At 53.6% G+C, this 22,616-nt stretch overlaps 2 protein-coding genes across 3 annotated transcripts in view; one reads left to right on the forward strand and one right to left on the reverse strand.

The window, feature by feature from the left end:
- Positions 1 to 140: 140 nt before the first annotated feature.
- On the reverse strand, positions 141 to 13,155 carry TMEM183A (transmembrane protein 183A). Of its 2 annotated transcripts, none has more exons than XM_035347077.1 (8): positions 12,964 to 13,155; positions 12,442 to 12,531; positions 9,271 to 9,426; positions 7,021 to 7,177; positions 5,737 to 5,917; positions 2,393 to 2,473; positions 1,660 to 1,815; positions 141 to 606 (listed from the first exon to the last, which is right to left on the reverse strand). In XM_035347077.1, the coding sequence occupies exons 1-8, from the start codon at positions 13,058 to 13,060 to the stop codon at positions 421 to 423; spliced, it is 1,104 nt and encodes a 367-aa protein (XP_035202968.1). In that variant the 5' UTR covers positions 13,061 to 13,155; the 3' UTR covers positions 141 to 420. The 2 variants fall into 2 exon arrangements, with proteins under 2 accessions (XP_035202968.1, XP_035202967.1); XM_035347076.1 differs by having other exon boundaries at positions 7,021 to 7,180.
- A 2,002-nt stretch (positions 13,156 to 15,157) lies between these two features.
- Positions 15,158 to 22,616, forward strand: part of PPFIA4 (PTPRF interacting protein alpha 4) — a 53,076-nt gene continuing 45,617 nt past the window's right edge. The window contains 1 exon segment of the mRNA XM_035347151.1: positions 15,158 to 15,234. The gene's annotated coding sequence lies outside the window, so the exon portion shown is untranslated.

Genomic DNA, 22,616 nt, shown 5'->3' on the forward strand with positions numbered 1-22,616 from the left:
AAATATCACACTGCGTTTGAATGCAATCATGTGGCAGCAAAAAACCCCATGCATCTCATTTGTCAATTGTTTCTGGTCACATTAAAACTCCAAAGTAAAACTTTCTGTTCAGGAAGAAGCAGGAAACAGGACCACTCTCATTAGCACCAAAAGGATTTTAAATGAACAGTTCCAGGGAGCTCCTTTCAAATCATAAAACGTGAATTTTACATAAAAGTGTTTACAAATAGTTTCTGCTTTACACTCAGCTCATCACTGACCAGAAGTTATATACATACAGACTAGCTCAGTAGCTTCAACCATTTTCAAGGAGGCTGCAGAATTTATTTTAAGAAAAAAATAGGATTTCCTGGTTCCTAGAAATCTTCTTCAGCCTGTCAGATTCAGTCACCTGCCGGCTGCTGCAGACGCAGGAGAGCACTAAGCTTTTGGAGAGAAGGGGTACTGTGGGTGCCACCAATCCAGGAGCCGCACGCTATGCACCGGGTCCAGCACAACCTGCACTCCTTGGTCAAGGCGCGGTTTCCTGCCGTTGCGGACAGGGGCGTCCTGGAAGACCAGACGCACGCGATGATGCCTCATGTCTGTGCTCACGTTGATGGTGAACTGCAAGGAGAGAGACAAGGAGGTGCTGTAGGAGGCAGACAGATTCTAGAAACGTTTGTTTCCAGAGAAATGCAATCGTAGACCGATCGCTGACAGTAGGTATCAAAATTACGTTTTGGTTACATCAGCGTTTAAAATACAGAACTGATCAAGAACGATTGACTCCCTCCCTTCAGGTAGGTTTTCCACAAAGCAATTTAGATTTCACTGTTTATTTACCTGAAAGGAGAAAAAATACTGCTTCAAAAAAAATCAAAGCAATGAATAAACAGAATTGAAATAAAATTAAAAAAAGTAAATATAAACTGCTAAGAACGAAGCTGTAGATATCCAGGGTGTATACCCCAGGTGCTGGGAAAGTTATACTCTGACTCCAAAACACTGAATTCCAATCACTCCTCTTTGACCGGCAACCCCAAATAATGCCAGAAGTGAGTGTGAAAGCAAGTGGCTGTCAGAGGAAGCCTGGATTCACTGCTCTGCTTTAGGTGAGGCTAGCCTGAGCCTCGCTTGGGCACAGGCCAAAGCTGCACAAAGTTACAAGGCTACAAGAACAGGCACAGGCGCTGTCCCACACCTAACCACGCCTGTTGTGCTCTGTTCTGACACAACACTTCCACCAGGAACAGAACTTGCTGGTTCCAAAGCCACCGATTCTCCCAGCAGTCAGGGACCACGGAAACATTCCCAGAGTTTGCTCATACAGGTTCTGCTCTCAGGATTTGTTGCCTTGAGGCAAGGAGAGACTTCATTAAGGAGGGAATACCTCTTCTCCTGCCTCCCTGCTTCTTCTTCCCTGCTGTGGTGCTGACAACTGATCTGCTCCCAGCTGCTGCACGCACACACAAACTCAGCTTCTTCCCCTAAACAGGGAAGAGCTGATGGATCTGCAGAAGCTAAACTGAGGAGATCCTTCACAATTCCTCTGATCCCTCGAGATCCCCACACCTGGCTGGTTGGTGCAGCGGTAGGATTTATACACCAAAGAGGCCTCCTTCTCCTTTCAAAAACCACGCATGCAAAGATTTTGCGGTGGCTTTCTCAAACACTTACCAAGGTAAACGTCATGCCCATGACTATTGGCACGAATATGAAGTTAAAGGTGGTGATCTGCAGTAAACAGCAATCCTGGTCGGGGTTTGTATGGACTTCTTCATACTGAATGGGTGGCTGAAGACCTTTGCAACATTTGCTCTTAAATCTGGGAGACTTCAAAGAAAAGAGAGACATTTAGCTGAGCAGGAGCCTTTGGTTTCTTCTCACCAGTTCTGACTAGCAGGTTCTCGCCACATTCCCATACCCTTGGGCAGCGTCACATAAACAACAAAAAGCCACCACTCGGGACAAGGAATTTGAAGGACCATTTCTTTAGACAGGAAAGCTGCAGAATTCCCGGGGTTGTAAGACAAGCAGTTTCAGATTTGGATCTACATTTTGACCACTCGACTTAACCAGTCTGTTTTCTAGCGGTAATCAGTAGCGATGATCCAAAGATTATTTGGGGTGACAAATAATCCACATCTTACAGCGGATCAACGAGGAAATAAAGTATCAAGTGCAAAAATAAAAGCACAGGACTCGACACATCTTGGTAATACAGACTGAAAACTGAGTGTAGTTTCAGAATGTTTTAGCTTACCACGAGATTCAAAGTTTCCATTTACTGTCTGAACTCATAAAAAGTGTTTCCACCTTCCCTTCTACCACTCAGAATTATCATTATTTCTTCAAATAAAAAAGTCAGAGCTATTCTGGTTTTTCTTTCATGACAGTTCGGCTTTCATACCTGCTTTTTGAACTTGAAGTTGAATTCCCACATTGCTTCTTGTCTGTTCCCTTCAAGCTTTTTGCACCAGAAAAGCAGACACTGAGGTAGAAAAAAAAGAAATACACAACTATGAAACCCTTGGAGGCACCGCGTTAAATCAGTTTTAGCAGAGCATTAAGACTTCCAATTACAAACACAATTACATAGGAACAGTTAGGAGCCATTTACTCAAATTAATTATGTTCAGAGATCACACCCAGCAGTTTAAATCTGCCAGTCTCCAGTTGGCCAATTCACAGTGCAGCGGGATGACACAACTCGTAGCCACTGACCTGCTAAACAGAAATCTCTCTGTGCAATTTTGTCCCTTTGGTAAGGCAGAGATGAGGGGCACAGATTCACCTGGCTCCTGCACCCACCAAGAACTGCCAATAAACCAGACTCCAAACGAGACTGAGCAAAGCAGCCACCTAGAACAAGGATCAAGGAGAGAATCCAGAGGGAAATGCGAAGACTGATGTATGACCTTTGAGGTGACAGATGATAAAGGTCCAAAGCCACTTACGAGGCAAAAGAAAGTCTTGACACTAGGCACTATCAAACTTCAGAGCACAAAAACACTGCCAAGTCAGCAGTTTCAATCAACCTGCTGCTCCTGTTTCAAAAGGAAATGAGGCAAGTACCTCCTCCAACACGTGAGGTAACCAGCACTGCCCTCCCACGCAGACACACACCAAGAGTCCTCTAATCTAACACAGTTATCACCGCACGGTCCACAGGATCCATCCCAGCATGCAGCACCACTCCTCGCAGGAGTCAAACTCCTGTACGAGGAGGGAAATTCCCTGCCTACCTCTGAGTGGAAGCGACTATCCTTCAGCACCAACACAACAACCTGGCGAGTCAATCCAGACATCACTGACCATGTTTCTACACCACAGATGCCAGCCCTCCACAGCTGGTCTTATCTGGTCCTCAGGCAGCATCAGCAGGAAAAGGAAGAGTAAAAGGTGAAGACAACAACTCCTCGTGACGCACGTGCCAGCTCCTGAGCACCAAATGGCCTGGCTGGGTCACGGGGGGAAGCGCACATTTAGTTTAAATCCAGTGTAGAGTGACCCCAAATGAAACTAAGCCAGAGCCATCCTCCAGCACCAGGCCTCTGTAATTAGCAGCTACAGGCGATACGAGACCCTTTACTGCAACTCTGAGTCACATCCGTAAGAGTCAACAGACGTTCTTTATCTCAACAGTCCTCACGAGGTGACCAGCAAAGCTCTGGGGAGTCAAGCTCAGAAACGTGCATCACGTAACCTCCACCTGGGAGAAGGAGACCCTCACTTTTTGCAGGTAACATTCTCCAGATTTTTCTTTCCTCAGGTGTGCAGGTGCTGAGTTTAACTCCGCCACCAGTGGCATTGGTCGTTCACCTGCACAGCTGGCCTGGTCTAGCAACTTGTTTGGTCAAGGCAAGTAGTGAAGCACAAAACGGTCAGTACCTCCTAAGGGGCAGAGGATGTTGTCCACGGGTCAGCCGTCCTGCCCTTCAGACGCGCCGTACGGCCTGCCGCTCCACCAAAATTAATGGGGGTGTCTTTAAAGGGCAAACACTTCTGCTGACACCATAACGGCTCCAGTGTCCCACACAAGCTAGGCTAGGGAAAGAAAAAAGGAAATTAAAGAGGAAAAGCTAGATTCGATAACATGGGGGACCGGGGGCTCCTCTTGCCACATGCAGTTTACATAGGCGTCTGCCGTTAGTTTCAGTGACCCGTAAAGGTGTAACAAAAGCCCATGAAAGCAAGAACATGGGGAGGCAATGTCAGATCCTCCTCCGTAACCCCGTGCTTAGGTGTGTCAGTGCACAGTAACACGTGGAGCTCAGCGTCTTGCAATGCAGTAGTACAGCAAGACCAAGCCTGTGACAGCTCTTTTGTGCTCCAGGGGGTTCGGTCAGACCTCCACTGCCCTAAACAAGGCCTCACCACCATTTAATTTCCTTTTTTAAAAGCTGAATCGTGAAGGACTGCACTTCAAGAATCTTCCTCAAGCTATTAGTACAGTAGAAGCACTAGCAGGGGGCACCAAAGCCGTTATGATGTCAACACGAACGCTTCCAAGAACGATCCTACAGCACCATCTCAGGGTTTTTAGCTCCTACAGCCACACTACCAGATCCAAGCAGCAGGCATGCCACGGAACGAGACCCTGAAGGGCTAAAGCTAAGTTAGAATTTCCTAGAAACGTTTTGCTTTTTATTTTTAAAGAAAGATGACACCCTAAATGGGGAATCAGAGAATGAAGAGCCCTGGATGCAGAGACATGACTCTGCACACAGAGCTACGTGCTTGTCTCCTGCTCTGCAGCACCACCTGCTTGCGTTACCGCTCAATGCTCCCTAAGCAGTATGATGTTTTTTTCCAGGGAGAGGAAGGAAGAGAGAAGGGATGTTACACACGGAGAGATGGGGTTGCTCTATTTTGCATGGAAAACTGTACAACTGTTGAACCAGAGGCACTCCTGTCTGGCTCCAAAAACCTCATTCATTTGGAAGGTGGAGAATTCCCACTGTTGCTTAAGCTGTCCACTAAGTACCAGACAGTTGTAAGCTAAAACCAAACAAGACACACGGAGGCGTATCAGTTATGATCGATAGAAATTGAAGAGGAATGGATATACAAGCGCTCCAAGCTCTGACAGCGAGTAGAGTTGCCTGTCCACACCAGTGACAAACCCCTTACAGCCCAACACAACCGCAACCCCAGTCCCAAAGCTGACATTTGCCATGCTCACAACGTCACTACCTTCCCTCACTCAGCCACCAAAGACAACACATGACCTAGAGCAACGCGTATGAAATGATTCCCTTTCGGTGGCTATCAGTGTTGCTTCTTATCTCTCCGCAGCAGGCATCTGGAGAAGAGATGTATTCTGGCAGGTGGTGTCCGAATAGAGCCGTGGATATCAACACTGACCCTACTGTCACCTCCTTCCAGCAACAAACTTGTAACGGAGGAGGGAAGAGCTGCAAATATCCCTAGCAATTCTGACACTCAAGGAAGCGTCTTTTTGACAACTACAAAGCTGTTGTAGTAGGGCTTAGGCACCCAGAAGAGTAACTAAAATCCTCTGCAGCAGTAGCTATGCAGATACAGGTAACCAACGCACTTTTACAAGTCACTAGTCCAAGGTAATCCTACCTCCCAAGCTTCACACCAAAGTTTGGACCCAATTACCTTTTGACATCCCTTAAGCCTGGGGCTTTTCTACGGTTCTAAACGGCTGTTTTCCTTTTAGAACGAGAATAAAAACAGAGCAGCAACATCTTAGACACAACCCACTTCCTTAGAGATCCCACTTACTCTGGAATTTTTTAAAGTGCTGGGAGTACTGTCTGGAATAGCTGGATTCCTGGAGACTCGAGATGCAAAAGGCTCGTACATGTGGTACAGCGACCGGATGACGCACGCACGGAGACAGTGCAGCTTCTCCATGGACTCCGGCCGCAAGCGGAGAGGCAGGTACGCGTCCAGGCTGTAGTGCCTGAAAAGCCAACACAAACTGAGGGCTCAGAACTCCAAAGACATGCAGAAGAGAGCTATGAGAAAACTGAACACCTAATTGATCCCAGGACCTGTTGTCAACTCGGTCTGCAAGGGTTCTGCATCGCTCTCCAAGGAGCTACCGAACAGTCTCAAAGACTTCACCTGTACCAGTCACACCTAAGTGCTGATGTTACGATTCCCCAGTAATTCCCTTGCAGACAGCTTCCCCAGACAGACCAGCTGGTATTTTGGTCGTTGGATAGGCAAAGGTCTGCAGATTCACGCAGGTTCCCTACGATTCACGTTAGCTGAGCTTCACTGCATGGTTACTGACGACTGCCTGCGCAGTGTGAATGACCGGGCTCGAGAGCCACACTGTCATCAGAGAAAATGCTGAAGACAACTTTGCTAGGGAACTTCACTCAAAAAAATAAAATAAAAAACAAACAAACCTGGGGCAAGGATGACCATAGCTATGATGTGCTCTGTACTCCTGTTGCTTGTGTTTTGTGTGCAACAGATAGAGAAATGTAAAGAAAATGTTCTGTCCCAAAGGAAAGTCCAAGTGACATACACCCGGACAGAAGGATTTGTTTCCCATGTGACCTTCTTTGCTCTTCTTTTGTTTCATTTGTAAAATATTTCTGCCACCGAGACAGCTCCTAAATGCATTGGTTTCTTTCATGCCATGCTAGATACAGGAAGGTGACCACAATCAAAGCTTGAGGCAGGGCAAGGTTTCTGTCAGTGACGATTGCTTGCCTTTACGTGAGGTGACAGCACCGACCTCACTGCAAGCATCTTCTGAGCACTTTACATACAAAGTGCACAGTTTTGAACAGGAACGTGTAGACTATTGCAAGCAGAGAAGTGCTTTGAGATCTTATGTGAAGCATACAGGAATATATCAGAGAGATCCGCTTCCAAAGAGGATGCAATACAGCACACCACCTTCCCAAACAAGGCCCACATCGTCGTTTCAATATGCAAATACCATGCTCCCAAGCCTATAGGAAAATATTCTCTTATTTACAGTTCTGCAGAGAACTGGTCACTGCTGAAGCCTCCTACAAATACTTATGCCATTCTCTAGAGTCTCACCTTCTGTAGAGTCTGGTCCAAAAGGCAGCAGTGCAAGTAACAGTCCAGGCTTTCTTGCAAATCAAAGAGAACCGGACAATGTCTTCAGGGCGAATGTAGGAAGCCAACAGCAGCCAGATGTCAATGGGGTATTCTTCTCCACCGTCACCATCAGGGTCTTCTAAATACAATGCAGGTGCGTTAGTGTAATAAAGAACCTCTTCGCCAAATCACATCTAGAGGCACATACTTTAATACTGCTAGCATTGGGTGAGTAACTGCAACAGGTACAAACACAGTCATCTAAACAAGCCCGAGCGACTACGACTTCATTGTCACCGCTCCTGGTTTTGGTTAGCATGAGCTCGGCCACCTGTGCAACCGCAACACACTCCCTTTGCTGGATATATGCCATCGCTTATCACTGCTGCACCGATTGCACAAGCGTGCAAAGCAGCAGGTTCAAAGAATAATTTCCACTGGAAGGGACACCTGCAGGTCTCCAGTCTGAACAGCCCAGCTCCAAGCAGGTTGAATGACACCAGTTCCGTGTCACAGAATGCTCAGGATCTTGTCCAGACAAGTTGTGATTGTCTCCACGGATGGAGATCCCACAGCCTTTCTGGACCCCTCTGCAGCACTTGACTCTTTCCCCATGAAAAAACAACACTTATGTGGAAAAACAAAGGCTACGTGGCAAATACAGACACAACGTAAAGAAGGGACGAGCTCATGCCTCTTTAATCAAAACACTTCATTGAACAGGTCAAAGTACGCTTCACACCAGAGGTCCCCGAACATCAAGATGTTGTCACAGTTGTCAATTCTTTTGTTCAAAAGGTCAAAAGATTTTTGTAGGAGTTCTGCAAGGAAGGGCATGCAATCCCCTTTTGCAACTCTTCCAATGGCTTATCAGCTGCTCTCCTTAAATCCACGCTTTAATTAAATCTTCTGCGATGGGAAACATTTAACGCAGTTCAGAGATGAACAACATGGCCCGTTCTTCTCAGAGGTGTCAGAACCTCTTCACCAAAACTGAAGGTTCACAAACTCGATTCCTGCAGTGTTTTGAAGCTAGCACCACACGTTTTTCCCCACAAACGTTGCTCCAGGCTTAGGAGATAAAATACTTTTAATGGAACATGAATGGCTAAACAACACTAGGCATTAGCAGTGCTGTGAGGAAGAAAAGATACAACTTGCCCAAAGTGCTGGCAGGAAAAAAAAAATGCCACAAGGTTTGTAAACAAGTGGCATAAAGGAGGTGTTTAATAACTCAAAGGTACCAGATCTAATCTTCAGATAGCTTAATAACGAAGGGTAATAACCTCATGTGATAATTGCAACCCTCATTGCCAAGGAAAGCTCTGGATGCACTCACCTACACCGCTAAGGGTTTATGGCAGCCACACCCACAGCAGGCTGTACCAGATTAAACTCTTCACCCAGGGGAACACGGTGCATCTACAGTCCTTAACGGACACCGACACGTTGCACAAATTACTCTCCGTATTAATAAGTTCAAATTCCTTTCTTAAGGAAAGCTTAACTTGCTTTCTTGTGCTTCAGCAGAAGCAACCTGTTAGAAAATTCTGCAGGGTGCCACAGCGCAGCAAACCAGCGTTTGACTTGTTGTCTGTGGCGTACTGCTTTCCATACAGCTGCACGACGCGTAACTGCTGAAATACAGCAACAGAATTAATCCACTGTGGTGCTACTAGGGACAAATTCACTCAGTTGTTGGAAAAACAAAACAAAAAACCTTGAAGTCCATTTGCAACACACTGCAGCCTTGGAAACATCCTGAAAACAGGGCCTGGATCCTGCCAATGAACGCATCATGGGCAGCAATGCTTTTTGTGTGCGCCTTTTTTTTTTTCTCTCCCCAAAGCAACACTGCTTTCACCTACATACTGTCAGTGAAGAACAGTAACGTGTCCGGTGGCAAATTTTCACAACTCCTGAAGAGCAGCAGTAGTTTTCCAAGGCTGAGAGAAGTTTGCTGAAAGCAGCAAGCTCTCAGGCTTTGATTTCACACCCCGAGGTCTGCCTTAGTGAAAAGGCAACGCATCTGACTGAGTCACAGCAGGTTTCCCAGGAGAAATGGGATAGATTTAACCCCTGGCATTTTTTTAAAAAACAATTACGAGTTACAGAATCCCCCGAAGAGCCACATCACTAGCCTGTAGAAGTCACTAACATCACGCATGCACAAGATCCTGAGGAAGCCCACGAAGAGCACCCCAGGAGAGGCTGGCAGCCATACCATACCTTTGTGCCTTTTGCTCTTCTTTTTTCTAGATGCAGTTCGTCCACTGATGCTTTCCTTTGTGTCCATTTCATCGCTGCTGTCACAAGACTCTCCAGATACGGAGAGAACTTCCTCAGAAGGAACACAAGAAGCTTCCAAACCACAGAGGGATTTTACTAGAATGACAAACGGTGACACGGTAAGTATGCCAGCAGAGAGAAAAAGGCAATACAGGAGACACTTCAGTGGGACCAGAGCCAGTGCTAAGAAACAGCAACCTAAATTCATTAAAGCCTTCTAGTGACACAAGCAAGTAAATCCTAGGCCTAAGGATTACCTTGTCAGAGTAAGATTAGCCCAGGTGAATGAATTGGAAACATGATTATTCAGCCTCTTGTTTTAAGGAACTACCAGCGAGGATAATCACCAGCACATTATGCAGATGATCCTAATGCTTTAGCTGAGGCTGTTTACAACTCTGAATAAAAGAGCACGTTGCCCTGCATACCAGAGCAGCCTTGCATGACCACCGTTCAGTCTGCATCAAGCCACCAGCCACGCTGTAGTTGTCCCCTGAACACGCTGAAGGTGTACTTCCTCCTCAGCAGGACAAAGAGATCCTGTGGCTGAAGACAGACAACCCACCAGAAATACAACTTGGAGCCAAGTACGCAGGACTTTCACTTGTCCTAGAATTTAGTGAAGGGGAAAAGACTCTGGCCTAATGAGGAAAACAGCAAGTGGAGACAGTATTTCTTTTGCCGCCTCTGGGGGAGACGTTCAGACTGTTACGACATTATTTTTACAAGTTGATCCGTAAACTGAGGGCTCATTAGGGCAGAAAAATCCACGTGTGAGGAAGTAACAGCACCGTCTTGAAAAACAAAGGTGCAGCCCTACGTTACAGCTGCGTGAGCCACTGTCACAAAGAGACCGGGACGATGAACGCTCCGCAGGTAGTCTGCACGATACAGGCTCAAACACACTCAAAAAATGCTTATTTTTTACCTAACGTGCTTGGATGAAGAAAAGTACTTCTGCTCAGAGGCACCTGGCCACCCACAGCAGGCCTACGCTGCTCCAACTTTTCTAACCTAGAAAATCCCCAAGAACCATCAGTGTTTTACACACGGCAGTTACAGTCAGAGCCACCTGAGAGCAAGAAGCCCTACTTGGATTAGAGGGATGGAGTGGCAGGAAAATAAAAAAAGATAAGGAACTGACCATAAACAAGCCCAGGCTAGAAGTGTTCTCATTTCCAGCCACAGAGCAAGGCTCTGCAATGGCAACACAGCAGGTGGAAAGAGATTCTTAAGACAGCTCGAGCAGTTTAGGAAAAGGGACTGCATCCCCAGGCTTTCAGCAGAGGACTGCAGTGCTTGGCTAAACCAATTCTACCATTTTTTGACCCCCCCTTTTTTTGGGAAACTTTGTAAGACTGTATGCATTCATGGTAGCGATATCCTTCACGCTGTCAAACAACACTGCCCTCTCTACGTGACCCTTTGTAGGCAAAACCAGAGAGAAACAGATGGCAAGACGAGTGACAGCAAGCCGTGCCATCAAACACAGCCAAACAAGAGAGGCTGACAGCAGATCAGGAGTCAGAGAAGGGTTCAGGAAGAGACACTGTCACACTCCAGGAAGGAAAGATCGACACGATACCTGGGCTGACAACCCAAGTCTGTTCACACACTGAGTCACGCTGCATCGGAACCTTGCCAGAGAGGCACCCTCACCTCATCTCACAGCAGTAATCCCACCCTGCCCCCGGGACTTAGGAAGGGAAGGAAAAAAAGCTCAGGAAAATTCCACCTGGCCTTTGCTCCCCTCCTCGCCTCCTGGCAGCCACAGGCAGGGTGATGTTTGCTGGGAGCCAAAGATGAGAGGTGAGTGAGGCCAAAGTTCCCTGGGCATCTCCTCCTCCCTGCTGCCTGCGGTGTCCCCGTGCACCATGGTCACGACTGCAGCAGATAAGGCTGCAGGACATCCCCGGGGATGGGGAGGAGGGAGCCTCAGGATCAGCTCCTCAGGAAGGGGAAGCCCCAATGACTCTGCAAAGCCCTGAAAAAGGTGGGCAGGGACTCCTGCAACCTGGAGTCATCCGGACAGCAAGGAGGCAAACCAGAAACAGGATGCAGAAGTTTAGGAGAGGGATTAAGCTGCACAGGGCTGGTGATGCGAGGACCCAGAGCAGGGGGCAAGAAGTTAAAGGTGATGCAGTTTGCCGCCTGTGAAGCTGAAGCACACTGCCTCAAAGGGAGAGCCGATACAACAACAAATGGGAGACGGAACAGGGAGAGGGAAGCCCCCCGCCTACTGCAGAGAGTGGGAGGTGCCCTATGAAAAGCTTGACAAGTAGTGAATAGAAAGGATAATCACTGACTTCACTACCCTGTACCGTTCCCCCACAACAGGCACCCATACAACAAGCACCTTCTCCTTAAATTTTAAGATTACAACAACGTAACCAGAGTATTCCCATATAAAGAGTTCAGCTGTCACTGCTGATACAGTAACATCAGCCCCAACCCATTCTACACCTTAGACCAGGTACATTTAAGAGTCAAGCCCTAAACATCAACTGTTCTAAAGCAAGCAGGGTGTTAGTCCAGAATGTTCTCATTACTCTCAGCAGCTAAAAAAAAAAAGGAGGAAGTAGATAACAAAATACTGCAATACATCTTCAGGAAACTGCATGCTTACATGGTTGCAAGAAAATAACAACAACACGCTCAAAAGACCTCACTGCAGCCAGAGCAGTTTGCCAGAACTACCAGAACCTTATTCCCAGTTCAAAGACTTATTTCATAACAAAGTTATCTACGGTTCTGTATAAGGTAATAGAAGTAGTAAAGACTCGTGGTTTTTTGTTTTTGTTTGTTGTTGTTCTTGTTTTGTTTCAAGATGACACCCAATATTAAGTCAAAGAGAGGGCTTCCATTTCAGGCACTAACAAAGACTCAGCAATTCTGCTGGGTTTGTGGCTGGCATTCTGCAAAAACAACCTGTCCAGGAACCTAAGCATCTGACAGAGAAATGCAGACTCATTTTCAGGCATCAAGCTAGACCAGCAGTTCTCAGGCCCAGGGGCCGGGGGGCTCTCCCACAGCACACGGAGGCCAGCAGGACGGGGGGCAGCCTTCCCTCCTGCTCTGCCCAGGGAGGGACAGACCCCAGCGCACACTCACCTTCCTGCTGAACTGCGTTGGCCACAGCCTTTTTCACACGCCCGGATTTCACGACGGCTGGGTCTGAGTTAGCATAATCTGCCACGGTCACTGCGGGAAGAGTCGGGAGAAGGGGCGTCAGGGGGTTACGGCTTCCAGGGAGGGGAGAAGAGGCCCTGACAGGCCCGATCCCTCCTCGAGGGGCCGAGACCGAGCCGAGCAGGACGCACGCAGCAGGAAAAGGAGCCCAGGGGGCACCCACCGCCTCCACCCAGCACGGCCCAGCTCTCCCCAGCCTGCCCCAAAGCCCTGCTCACACCCTCCCTGCCTCGTCCTCCAGGCCCAGGCCCCCTCCTCACAGGCCAGGCGGGCTCCTCGCCCCACGCCTCCAGCAGAGGGGGCCCTGCCCGCCTCCTTCCCTGCCTCCCCCTCAGGCCCGGCTCCCTCCCGCCGCCCCCCCCCAAGCCCCTCAGCGAGGCAGGGCCGCACCTCAGGGCCCAGCCCCGCTCCCCCTCCACCCCCAGGCCCCATCCGGGCCCTCACCGCGCTCGGAGCAGACGTCGTCGGCCCGGAACTTGAGGCGTTTGCGGGCGCCCCGCTTGGGCATGGCGGCGGCTTCGGGGCGGCCGCGCGGGGCCATGTCCCGGCCCGTCCTGTCCCGGCCCGGCCCGGCCCGTCCCGCCCGGGGGCCGCCGCGGGGCCGCGGGGACAGCGCCGCCCCCCCCCCCGCCCCCCTCCGCCTCGCGAGAGCGTGACGTCACCCGCCCGCGCGGCGCTCTGACGTCATGTCGGAGGGAGGGTGACATCGCTCCTCCTGTCCCCCCCCTCCCCCGGCGGTCCCGGTGAAGGCGGAATTTGCCCCCCCCCCCGATCGTGAGGTGAACCCCCCCCAGTGCTCCCAGTGACGGGGGTCGCTGGGGTGAGACGTCCTCCCAGTAGGAGCAGCCCCAGTTCCAGTCCTGCCCAGTGCTCCCAGTAACAACAGGCTCTGGGATGGCTGCCCCCCTAAGCACTCCCAGTTACAGTGCCCTGAGGTAACTGGCCTCCCCAGTCCTTCCAGTAAAGGGGGGCTCTGGGATGGCTGTCCCCACCCCAGTGCTCCCAGTAACAAGGTAGCTGCCCCTAGCCCTCCAGTCACGGGGCACGAGGACCTCTGAGGTGACACCCACCCCCCAGTCCTCCCAGTAACGAGGGCCTCTGGGGTGATAGCCCCCACACCAGTCCTCCCAGTATCAAGGGTCTCTGGGCTAACTGGTCTTCCCAGTAGCGAGGCCCTCCATGCTGACAGCCCCCACCCCAGCTCCAGTCCTGCCCAGTCCTCCCAACACCGAGGACCCGTGGGGTGCCCACCGCCCAGTAACCAGTCCCTTGTGCCCCCAGCACCACAGGGCGCCCCACAACCAGGGCCTCCACCAGCCCCATCCAGCGCCCCCCAACCCCGGGGGTCCCCCACCACCACGGGGGGGGGGGCTCAGCCCGCACCCGAAGCACCCGAAGGTGCCGCAAAGAGCGGCTGCAGTTCAGGATTCCTGCAGGCTAAGCAGGGCAGGGGGGGTCCCCGTGCTCTGCCCCCCAAATTTAGGGTGGCCGGGACAGGGCCGTGCTCGGCGTGGGGCCGGCGGAGGGCTCAAGCCCTTGGTGCTGTCCAGGCGGGCACCGCGCAGCCCCCAGCCCGCTTCTGTCGGGGTTTCTTAATATACGTTAAGAGCATTTTATCAGCTGAGAGCGTATCCGACGATTGAGAAGAGTTTTGATTTTCCCTGACAGAAAAGGTCATTCCTTGACAAAAAAGAAATGCGATTCCTAATCGTATTCCTCTATTTTTGGAGCAGCTGATACGAATTAAGGGGGAGGGCAGCTGACACAACCAGATCCCGAGGCTTTACCTACCTCCTTGGTTGCTCAGGCACTTGCAAATGTTTCCTTTGGACGACGCGATTCATCATCGCTGTGTGGGACCTGGATCGCTGCGTTATTTTTAAGAATTAGACTTCTTACGGGCTTGGAAACCTCCGGCACATGGCAAACGGAGGAGGTTTTACCCACAGGGGACAAGAGCTGCACCGAGGTGGCTGCTTCCAAGTCTGACCGTGGATCCCGCAGGTCGGTGACGCTGGTGGCGTTTATTTTCTGAGACCTCACCAAAATTAGCCCGTAAAACCACCAAAAATGGGCTCTTGGAGTCCGTGAGATGAAGGAACCGGCACCGCCACCCGTGGTCGCACCCAGTCCTTGCCACGTCCCGAGCAGGGTGCTCCGGGTGTGGTGGCCCCACGAGGTGGGGAGCAGCCAGCTGGGCTTTAAGAGGCCCCAAATTAATTACTCACCTGCTAACGAACCCTCCATGCACTTGTTGGGCACGGCGCTGCGTTAGCCCCCTTTTGTTGCGTGTGGGGGGTGTTATGGGGCACCCAGGGCTCAGCTGCCCTCCTGGGGGGGGGCACCCCACAGCCCAGCTGCTGCAGGGGTGGGTGAGGACCCCGGGGGGGGGGCTTCCCACCCTGGGGCTGCTGCCTTCTAGGGGGCTCAAGCTCCCGTAGGGGGAAAACTGCCCCCCCCCCCAGGAAGGATTTTACCCCCTAGGAAGGCTCCTGACCCCATGCCTCATCTCACCCCTTTTGGAAGGACCCCAGCCCCAGACCCTCCCCCCCCCACCCCCCCCCACAAATCTTTTCCGACCCCCCCCGGGTACCGATTGGGGGCGTGGCCAGGGCAGGGGCGTGCCCGGTGGGGGCGTGGCCAGGCGGGGACGGCGACGCAGGGGCGGGCGGCGGCGGCGGCGGCGGCGGCGGCTTCCAGCGGCTTCGGCGCTCGGTGAGTGCGGGCGGGGCCGGGCCGGGCCCCCGCCGCCCGGGGGGGGGGGGTGCTGAGCCCCCCCGTGGGGTTGCGGGCCCCCCCCCCCCGGGGATGCGGGGCCCCCCCCCCCGGGGCCGGTCAGGGGGTGCTCAGCCCCCGTCGCCCCTCCTTAGGGGGCTCGGCAGGGGATGCTGCTGCGCCCCCCCCCGTGCCGCTCCCCTGCCGGTGGGGGGGTTTCGGTAGCCCCGAGGGATGCTCCGCGCCCCCCCCCCTCCTCCGCGCCTTGGGGCTGTCCCTCCCCGTTCCCTCTCCGCGGTGGGGTTGGGGTGAGGATGCTCTGCCTCGCAGTGCCGTGCGGGGATGCGCTGCCCCCCTCCCCCCCCAGGGCAACGGGAGAGGGGGTGCTGCGAGCTGGGGGTGCTTTGCTCCCCCCCCCCGCCCTGCTCCCCGGGGGGGTCCCTGAGCCAAGGATGTGCTGAGCGGCCCTGTTTCCTTTGGGTAGAGTCTGAGTGGGGGGCTGGTATCCCCACCCCCGGGCTGGGCTGTCACCACGATGCCAGATGCATGAGCCGAGGGGTTAGGTGGCTCTGCCCCCCCCCCGTATCACGGCCCCGACGCTGGGGTTTGCCCCATCCCCGCTGGACGGGAGGGATGGAGGGTGGCCGCATCTCCCCCTGCGGCTGCAGGGCGAGGGGGGCTGCGATTTCTGTAGCCCAGGAGTGGTTACAGGGAGGGGAGTTCCCTGCTTTCCACCTGCCCTCTCCCCCAAGCAGCTCCCCGTTGTGGTCCCCTTTTTACCCCCTCCACGCTCCCACCTTATGGGGGTGGCATCCTCATGGCACCGGTCCTTACCCGTGGCCTTCTCCTCCTCTGATTTCCCAGCACCGTGTCCTCCTGCCTCCCTCAGCTCCGTCTCCAGCCTGCGAGCATCCACCCAGGGCCGAGCTCCGGGCTGGAGCAGCCCCTCGAGCACCCTCCCTGTGAGCATCCGCCTGGCACCGAGCCCCGGGGCTGGACCAGCGCATGGGGATGCTTGCTGGGAGGATGCTCGCGGGGCTGCTGCTGCCCAGAGCTCAGCACCGGGTGGCTTATCACCGAGCCCGGGGCTGGATCAGTCCAGCGAGCAGCCAGCAGCCAGCCTGGCTACCTCCAGCTGTGCTCGCTCTGCTTCCCATCCTCCTGTCGGCCGTGGCGAGCTGCCTCCAGACACGGTGATGTTCTCCTGAATAACCCGAGCCCTTCAGGGGCTCGTTTATCCCGCAAATTGCATCATTATACCAGCAATTGGCTTAGGAAGCTGGGTTTTGTTAAAGCCCTGCAAAACCTTACAGGGACGCCCCTGTTTTGGCCAAGTCGGTGCTGGCTAAATATTCGCTTAAGCTTATTTGGCACCATCTGCTCGTGCGCTGGAGCGAGGTTCTCCTGGTGGGTTCGGTGTCGCCGCGTCGTGAGCTGGTACGGAGGCGAGGCGTGAGCTGGAGGTTGGTACCTGGATGAATGTGTGCGCTTCGGGAGCTTGGTTGCGCCGCTGCCCAGGCTTTCGAGGAGATGGAAACTCGGTGTCTTCGTAGCTCTGATGTTCTGGGAGATACAGGTGTCACTCTGGAGGATGCCACGACGTGTTGGTCCCTGCGGGCATCGCAGGGGGTTGCTGGCTGGGAAATGGGACTGATGTCCGTGGGCTTCCAGGGGGATTTGTCAGGGAGCCGTGAGCAGAAGTGGCTGGTGCCGGTGCTCAGGTGCACGGGTGACTTTCCAGCTTTGATGCAGGCTCCTCCTGCATCTCTCCATGAGAAAGACCTGCCCTGCCCGGAGCTTGCCCAGGACCCCAACCACCAGCCAGAGGAGCCCCCAAACCAGCCAGTTCCCAAGGCTGGTGGTGAGACTGGTGGTTGGATCTCGCCTTCTGGGTGGCTGGGTCAGCTGTAGCTTGGCAGATGTGGGATTAAACGGCTCGTCCGTCTCCGTGTGACTTTCTGGCTTTGTGGCAAGCACAAGCGGGTCTCGCTCCGCGCTGGGGGCTTGGTCTGGCTGCGCCTCGGCGCTCGCCAGCAGCTGAAGTGCAGATGCTGGGGGTTGAGCCTGCTGGAGCTTTGGGTCCCTGCCTGTTGTCAGTCTTCTCAGGAGGTGCATGGAGTAAAAAACACCCTGAAAAAGTCCACGTCTGTGTCTTCCGAGGAGCCGTAGCGCAAGCCTTGCCATTTCTGGGTGGTGGGCTTGGAGAGGAGGACGGTGGTGCAAGGATGAGGGGCGGGTGACAGGGTTGGGTGGCCCTGGGAAGGGCCTGGCGCTGTGTTAGAGGTGGGAGCTGGCACCAAACCTCGGGGGACACAGCCCTGGAGCCTCGCAGGATGCTTAACACAACCAGGGACCCAACTACAAACATTGGTAGAGGTCTCCACTCCTAGGGAAGGGGAGCGGCTTCGGCGTCCATGCGTCCACTGCCTGGGAGGTGCCATTTAACGCTTTCCAGCAGTGCAGAAAGGTACCGGATTCTTTAGCAAACCTTGAAGCCCGTGTTTTACAATTCATTTTCTCCTAAAGAGCGCTTTGCTGAGTCTGAGGTTTCCCAGATGGCTCCCAGAAGTGAGCTGGGAGGTCTCCAGGCTGTTAAATGGAGGAGGTTTGGATCCTTCGCCCATCTTTTCTTCCAAGAGCGGTGCTAAATGCAACAGCCACCCCCGCTTTACAGATGCTTTGTGTGAAATGTGGGCGCCAGGCGTGGGGGTGACGGTCAGCTGGGGCCGAGGGCGACAGCTCGGACGTGGATTCTGCAGGTGGGTCCCAGCCAGGCTCCTGGGGGAGCTTTCAGCACTTGCAGGGACTCTCCGTGAGCGAACGATGCCAAAAGGCTCGGAGGCGGGCGTGCGCGTGGGCGCTCTCATTTGGGAAGGAGGCAAGGACAAACCACGTGCCACAACCGCGGTGTGGAGGGACAGGGCCGCACCGGGGCCCATCTGGAGCAGAAGCAGTGAAAAACGGTTCAGGGCTCTGCTGGAAAATAAAGAAATGAATAAAAAGTTCTGATCTAAACAGATCTTAATTCTGTTTGCACTGTGGTCAGGCAGGTTGAGATCTTTGTGGGGACACTGCAAAGCCATCGAACAGGCGTTACGGTGAGGGCACGCTAAGGAATGAAGCGGATTTTCATCTCTCTCCGTCGTTTTGGGGCAAATCCGTGCTGGGAGCAGCCCCGCCGGCCCCTGTGCAGCTCCTGGGCGCTGTGGTTTCCTTCCCACAGGTGGAGGGAGCCAGGAACTGGGTGCCAAAACTTCCCCGAAAGACAGGGCCAGAAGTCAGTGGGGCCTGACCCTGTCTGCTCAAAGTCGCCTCTCCTTTTCCTGAATTTTCTTCCTGATGTTTAAACTCAGCTCACAGGTGTCTCCAACGCTGTGATCCTGCAGGACTGGCAAGGCTGGAATTTGTCTGAAACGCAGATTTTTTTTTTTTTTCAGCTCCCATTTTTCAGTTTCTTCCACGCTTCTCTTAGCAGGCGCAGGGAGGTACCGGCTGGGTGGCTGCCTTTAATTGCATCAAAAAAAAAACCAACAACAAAACACACACACACACAAAAAAAAAGAAAAAGAAAACAAGTGACAGATGAGAGCTTATTTCCCTCATCCTCCTGCCCGTTGCGACGGATTTCCAGGAGAGGGCAGTTCCCGGGGCGTTTTGCTGCCTGCTGCGATGCCTCCCTTCTCTGCAGCGTCCCCAGCCTCGCTCAGCGGTGCTGAGCCCCCGCTGCTGCGTGCCGGCGGGTCGCAGAGGCAGTGCCGCGTCAAGAACCGCCGGGCATGGGCCCGGCTCCTCTGCAGGGAGGTGAGATGCTGGCAGCGTGCGGCCGGTTTCTTTTAATATCGAGCGCTGCGCCGCGGGGCCGGGCGGCAGGGAGGGATGCTCTTCCCACCCAGCCTCCCCGGAGAGCAGCGGGGCCACGGTCGGGATGGGCTGGGGCAGCTCGGGGGAGAAGGGGCCCCAGTCGCTGCTCATCTGCTGGATTAAAGCTCCGTCTTCCCCGCTTTTCTTGGTAGAAACGAATCGTCTCCGTAATTAGATGGGTTTTGCCTCCCGTCTTTCAGGACGTGCTGCTGCGGTGCCCGGGGGCGTTGGTAGCCAAGGGGTGGGAGCTGGGCTGTGCCTTGGGTGGTCGGAGCGTGGGGAAGGGGGGGACGTTCGGCCGCCTGCCGCCCCCGGCACTTGCCTCTCCGAGTGCTGTGCGTCCTTGGACGGAGCCTCGCCTGCCAAAGCCCGGCCTTCCTGGCTTCCAGAACCGGGCAGGGCGTTTATAGCCTTGCCAAGCCGTTAACATGAGTGTCGTAAACCTGATCTGAAGCTTTTAATCATGAACTTAATAGGCTTCTCGGTGGTGTCTGGTACTATTCCCCACGCAAGACCTCGTGGTGCCAGGGGTTGCAGACAGTGAGGAGGAAGATGGGCTCCTACAAAGTTTACAGCCCCCCAAATCCAGTTATCTTCCCTGTAATCCAGTGCCTGGCAGCTGTACGAACCGCATCTCAACCCCCTTCTGGCTACCTTCCTCAGCTGTTTAGCAGGAAGGAGTCAGAAAAAGGTCCAGAGGTTATTTTTGGCTTGGCTGATTTATTCACACGCTGCTCAGCCAGGAGAGGAAGTTATTCTGGTCCCCGACTGTCCCACATATGCATGAGCACCTTGTGAGAGTGTGATGTCTCGGGGTGAGGATGCGAGATGACGTCCTCGTTCTGGGTGGCTCGGTGTCCTGCTCTGGAGGGCTCTGCGCCCTCCTGGCCTCGGTCTCCGGGGGACAGATCCAAGCCCGACCCCCCCGGGGTGTGGTGAAGCATCGTGCCTTCAGATCCCGGCACCATCCACGGGTCAGTGCCAGCATCCCTGGGGACGTGCCTCCCAAATCCCCTGGGGACACAGGGTCCTCCATCACCGGGTACAGCAGCAGGGCTTAACTTGTCCTAACCCTTTAAATATTTCATGGCGAGCTCCCCTGGCCAGAAGGCTTCTCTCTTGGCTCCAGAAGGGGTTTGCTTCGTCAGCGTTGCCCGAGATCCACGTGTGCCACCCAGAAAGCGGCTGGCGTTTGATGGGGAGGTGAGATTTCTCATTCCCGTTCCTCAGCGTCACAGCTTGGGTGATAACCAGCAGATTACTGCCGTCACTTTGGGACTGCCATTTTAAAAAAAGAGCTTTTTTTTTTTTTTTTTTTTTTTCCTTCTTTTGATCATCTGCTTGTTGTTAATTTAGTTACAAGAGTTATGCGCTGACCGTTTTTGGAGGTGGCAATCCGAGGAGCTCTGCGGGCAGAAATGGGGTTTGTTCCGCGTGTCCTTTGTGTTTACATGTACGTAAAGATATTTTGTCTCTTAAAATGAAGCCGAAATAAGCCCCAGCATTGCTGATCACGGCGTGGCTCTTCGTGAACGCTGGTGTCGCTTTCAAATCACACGTCGTCAATAAATCTAATTCTAACTGCCCTGCAGCAAATGGCATCAGCCTGCACTTTGAGATCTCTCCCACACGTACTCCTGCTGCCTAAAAATACCAGCGCTTTAATTTTCAAATGACTTGGCTATTGTACAGCCACCATTTTTTATTTAAATATTGCTGCACGGCTCGGTGCAGGACATCTGTTACGCTACAGAGGGTGAGGTTCTGCTCCCGAGCTCTGGCGTTGAAATAACGCAGCCGCTCCGTCAGTCCTCGGAGTAGATGAACATTTATTACTTGTCCTCTGTGCTGCGAGGTTTCTTATTCAGGGGTTGTTTGGGGAGCCTGGGAGACAAAATTCCCCATCCCTGCTGTGGCACCTCCGCATCAAGCAAAATACACCCCAAAACTCGTCCCGTCACCGGAGCAAGGGGCCCGCAGCTGTTGCCACACAAGATGCCACCGCTGCTGGTGACCTTCCCGGGGAAGGGCTGCCCAGGCGTGCGGGCAGCAGCCAGCCAGGGCTGTTTCCATCGCAGGACAGGGCATGAGAAAGGCGTTCCCAAAATCCCTTCCAGCCCATCTTGCGAGCATCGCAGGAGCCCTCCCAGCCCCTTGCGTCGAGGAGAGCGGAGGCAGGGGCCTGGCCGGGTGCTCTCCAATCGCCGCGTCCTCCAGGAGCTGTCAGAAGACGCGGAGCTTTGTGATTCATCCCTGCTAACCCTCCACTCGTGTGTCCCACGTGCCTGTTCCTTCCCCTTGCCGGTAAATTGATGATTTGCATGTCCACGTCTGGCTTGAGGTGTGGAGAAGAGGGAAGGGAGCTGATGGCTTCGGTGCGAGCAGCTGGGTCTCTCCTTGACAGGCGAACGCGGAGCCCATGCTTGGGGTTTTCATTTTGCACGGGGCTCTGGGCAGACTGCCGTGTAATTCAGAAGCGGGCAGGCTTTTATCCTGCAGGTTTCAGGCCCTTGACCTCGCTGGCCTCCTGGCAGGGCAGGGAGAGCTCGTCGAGTGAAGCTAAGAGCTGGTGTCTGTGCCGTGATCGGGGGGTGAAGCAGCAAACCGGAGAGCTGCGGGCAGCTTTGTGGCACAGACCGGCGGATTTTGGAGCTGCAAAGGGTGTGGTAGATGGGAAAAGTGAATTTCAGCATAGGTGAGAGGTGCTGAAGCTGTAAAACACAAGCGATGCTCCGAGTAGGTGTGCTCTTTTTGGAGACTTTGGGCTGAAGGCACTCGGGTTTTCCTGTCTGTGTGATAAACGAGCACGCTGCTGGGTGAGTTCATCTCTGACCTGTAATTGCGGCTTGCAGCCGTGGGTGAGCACAGGCTCGAGGCTGGCTGGTAGCCACGACTCCTACGCCCTGCTGCGATATGGTCGAGCCATGGATGCAAGAAGTGATAATTCCCCAAGTCTTGTGAATAAAATAAAATTAGATTTTGATGGCTGAGAAGGTGAGGAACCGATCCGCCATCCCCATGGAGCTGGCGGGCATTGGCCACATGTTTTCCTTTTCTCTCTGCTGTGAGTAGGAGGAAATCCAGCTGCTGGAGGTGCCAGGGAGGTGCTGCCACTGCCCGGTGTGGGGTCAGACGCAGGGACCCATCGGAAGCTCTGCCCTGGTCCATCAGACCTGCTTCGGGTCCTCCATCTCTCAGTGCCTGGGCTTTGTCCAGCTTCCTTCTCCACTCCACCGTGGGCTGACCTGGTGGGCCCTGAAATGCCAAAATCCTGTTCTGGAGAAGGAAGCAGAGGGATCTTCCCAAGCTGCTGTGCTCGACCCGAGCTTTCTCCCCCCTCTGTCCTCCAGGGCGGGTGTGTACCCGCGGAGAGCCGATGCCTTGTTGTCACGGGCATCACTCCCAAAAGTGTGAGACATTGCAGATCATCCCCAGGGGATGCAGAGCCTCCCTCTGCCCTGCTTCGTCCCCATCGCCTTGGGTTGAGGCCGATCCTCTGCACAGGGCAGCTGCTGAGCACG

Source organism: Oxyura jamaicensis, chromosome 26 (genome assembly GCF_011077185.1).
Source record: "Oxyura jamaicensis isolate SHBP4307 breed ruddy duck chromosome 26, BPBGC_Ojam_1.0, whole genome shotgun sequence".
Classification (NCBI taxonomy): Eukaryota; Metazoa; Chordata; class Aves; order Anseriformes; family Anatidae; genus Oxyura; species Oxyura jamaicensis.

What these genes read in the sequence shown, in the direction of transcription:
- TMEM183A (XM_035347076.1), bottom strand. Translation starts at nt 13,060, where the DNA reads ATGGCCCCGCGCGGCCGCCCCGAAGCCGCCGCCATGCCCAAGCGGGGC. An exon ending in CGACGTCTGCTCCGAGCGCG is followed by an intron (nt 12,532 to 12,963) that starts GTGAGGGCCCGG and finishes CTCTTCCCGCAG; the next exon opens with TGACCGTGGCAGATTATGCT. An exon ending in TGGGCATGACGTTTACCTTG is followed by an intron (nt 607 to 1,659) that starts GTAAGTGTTTGA and finishes CTCTCCTTGCAG; the next exon opens with TTCACCATCAACGTGAGCAC.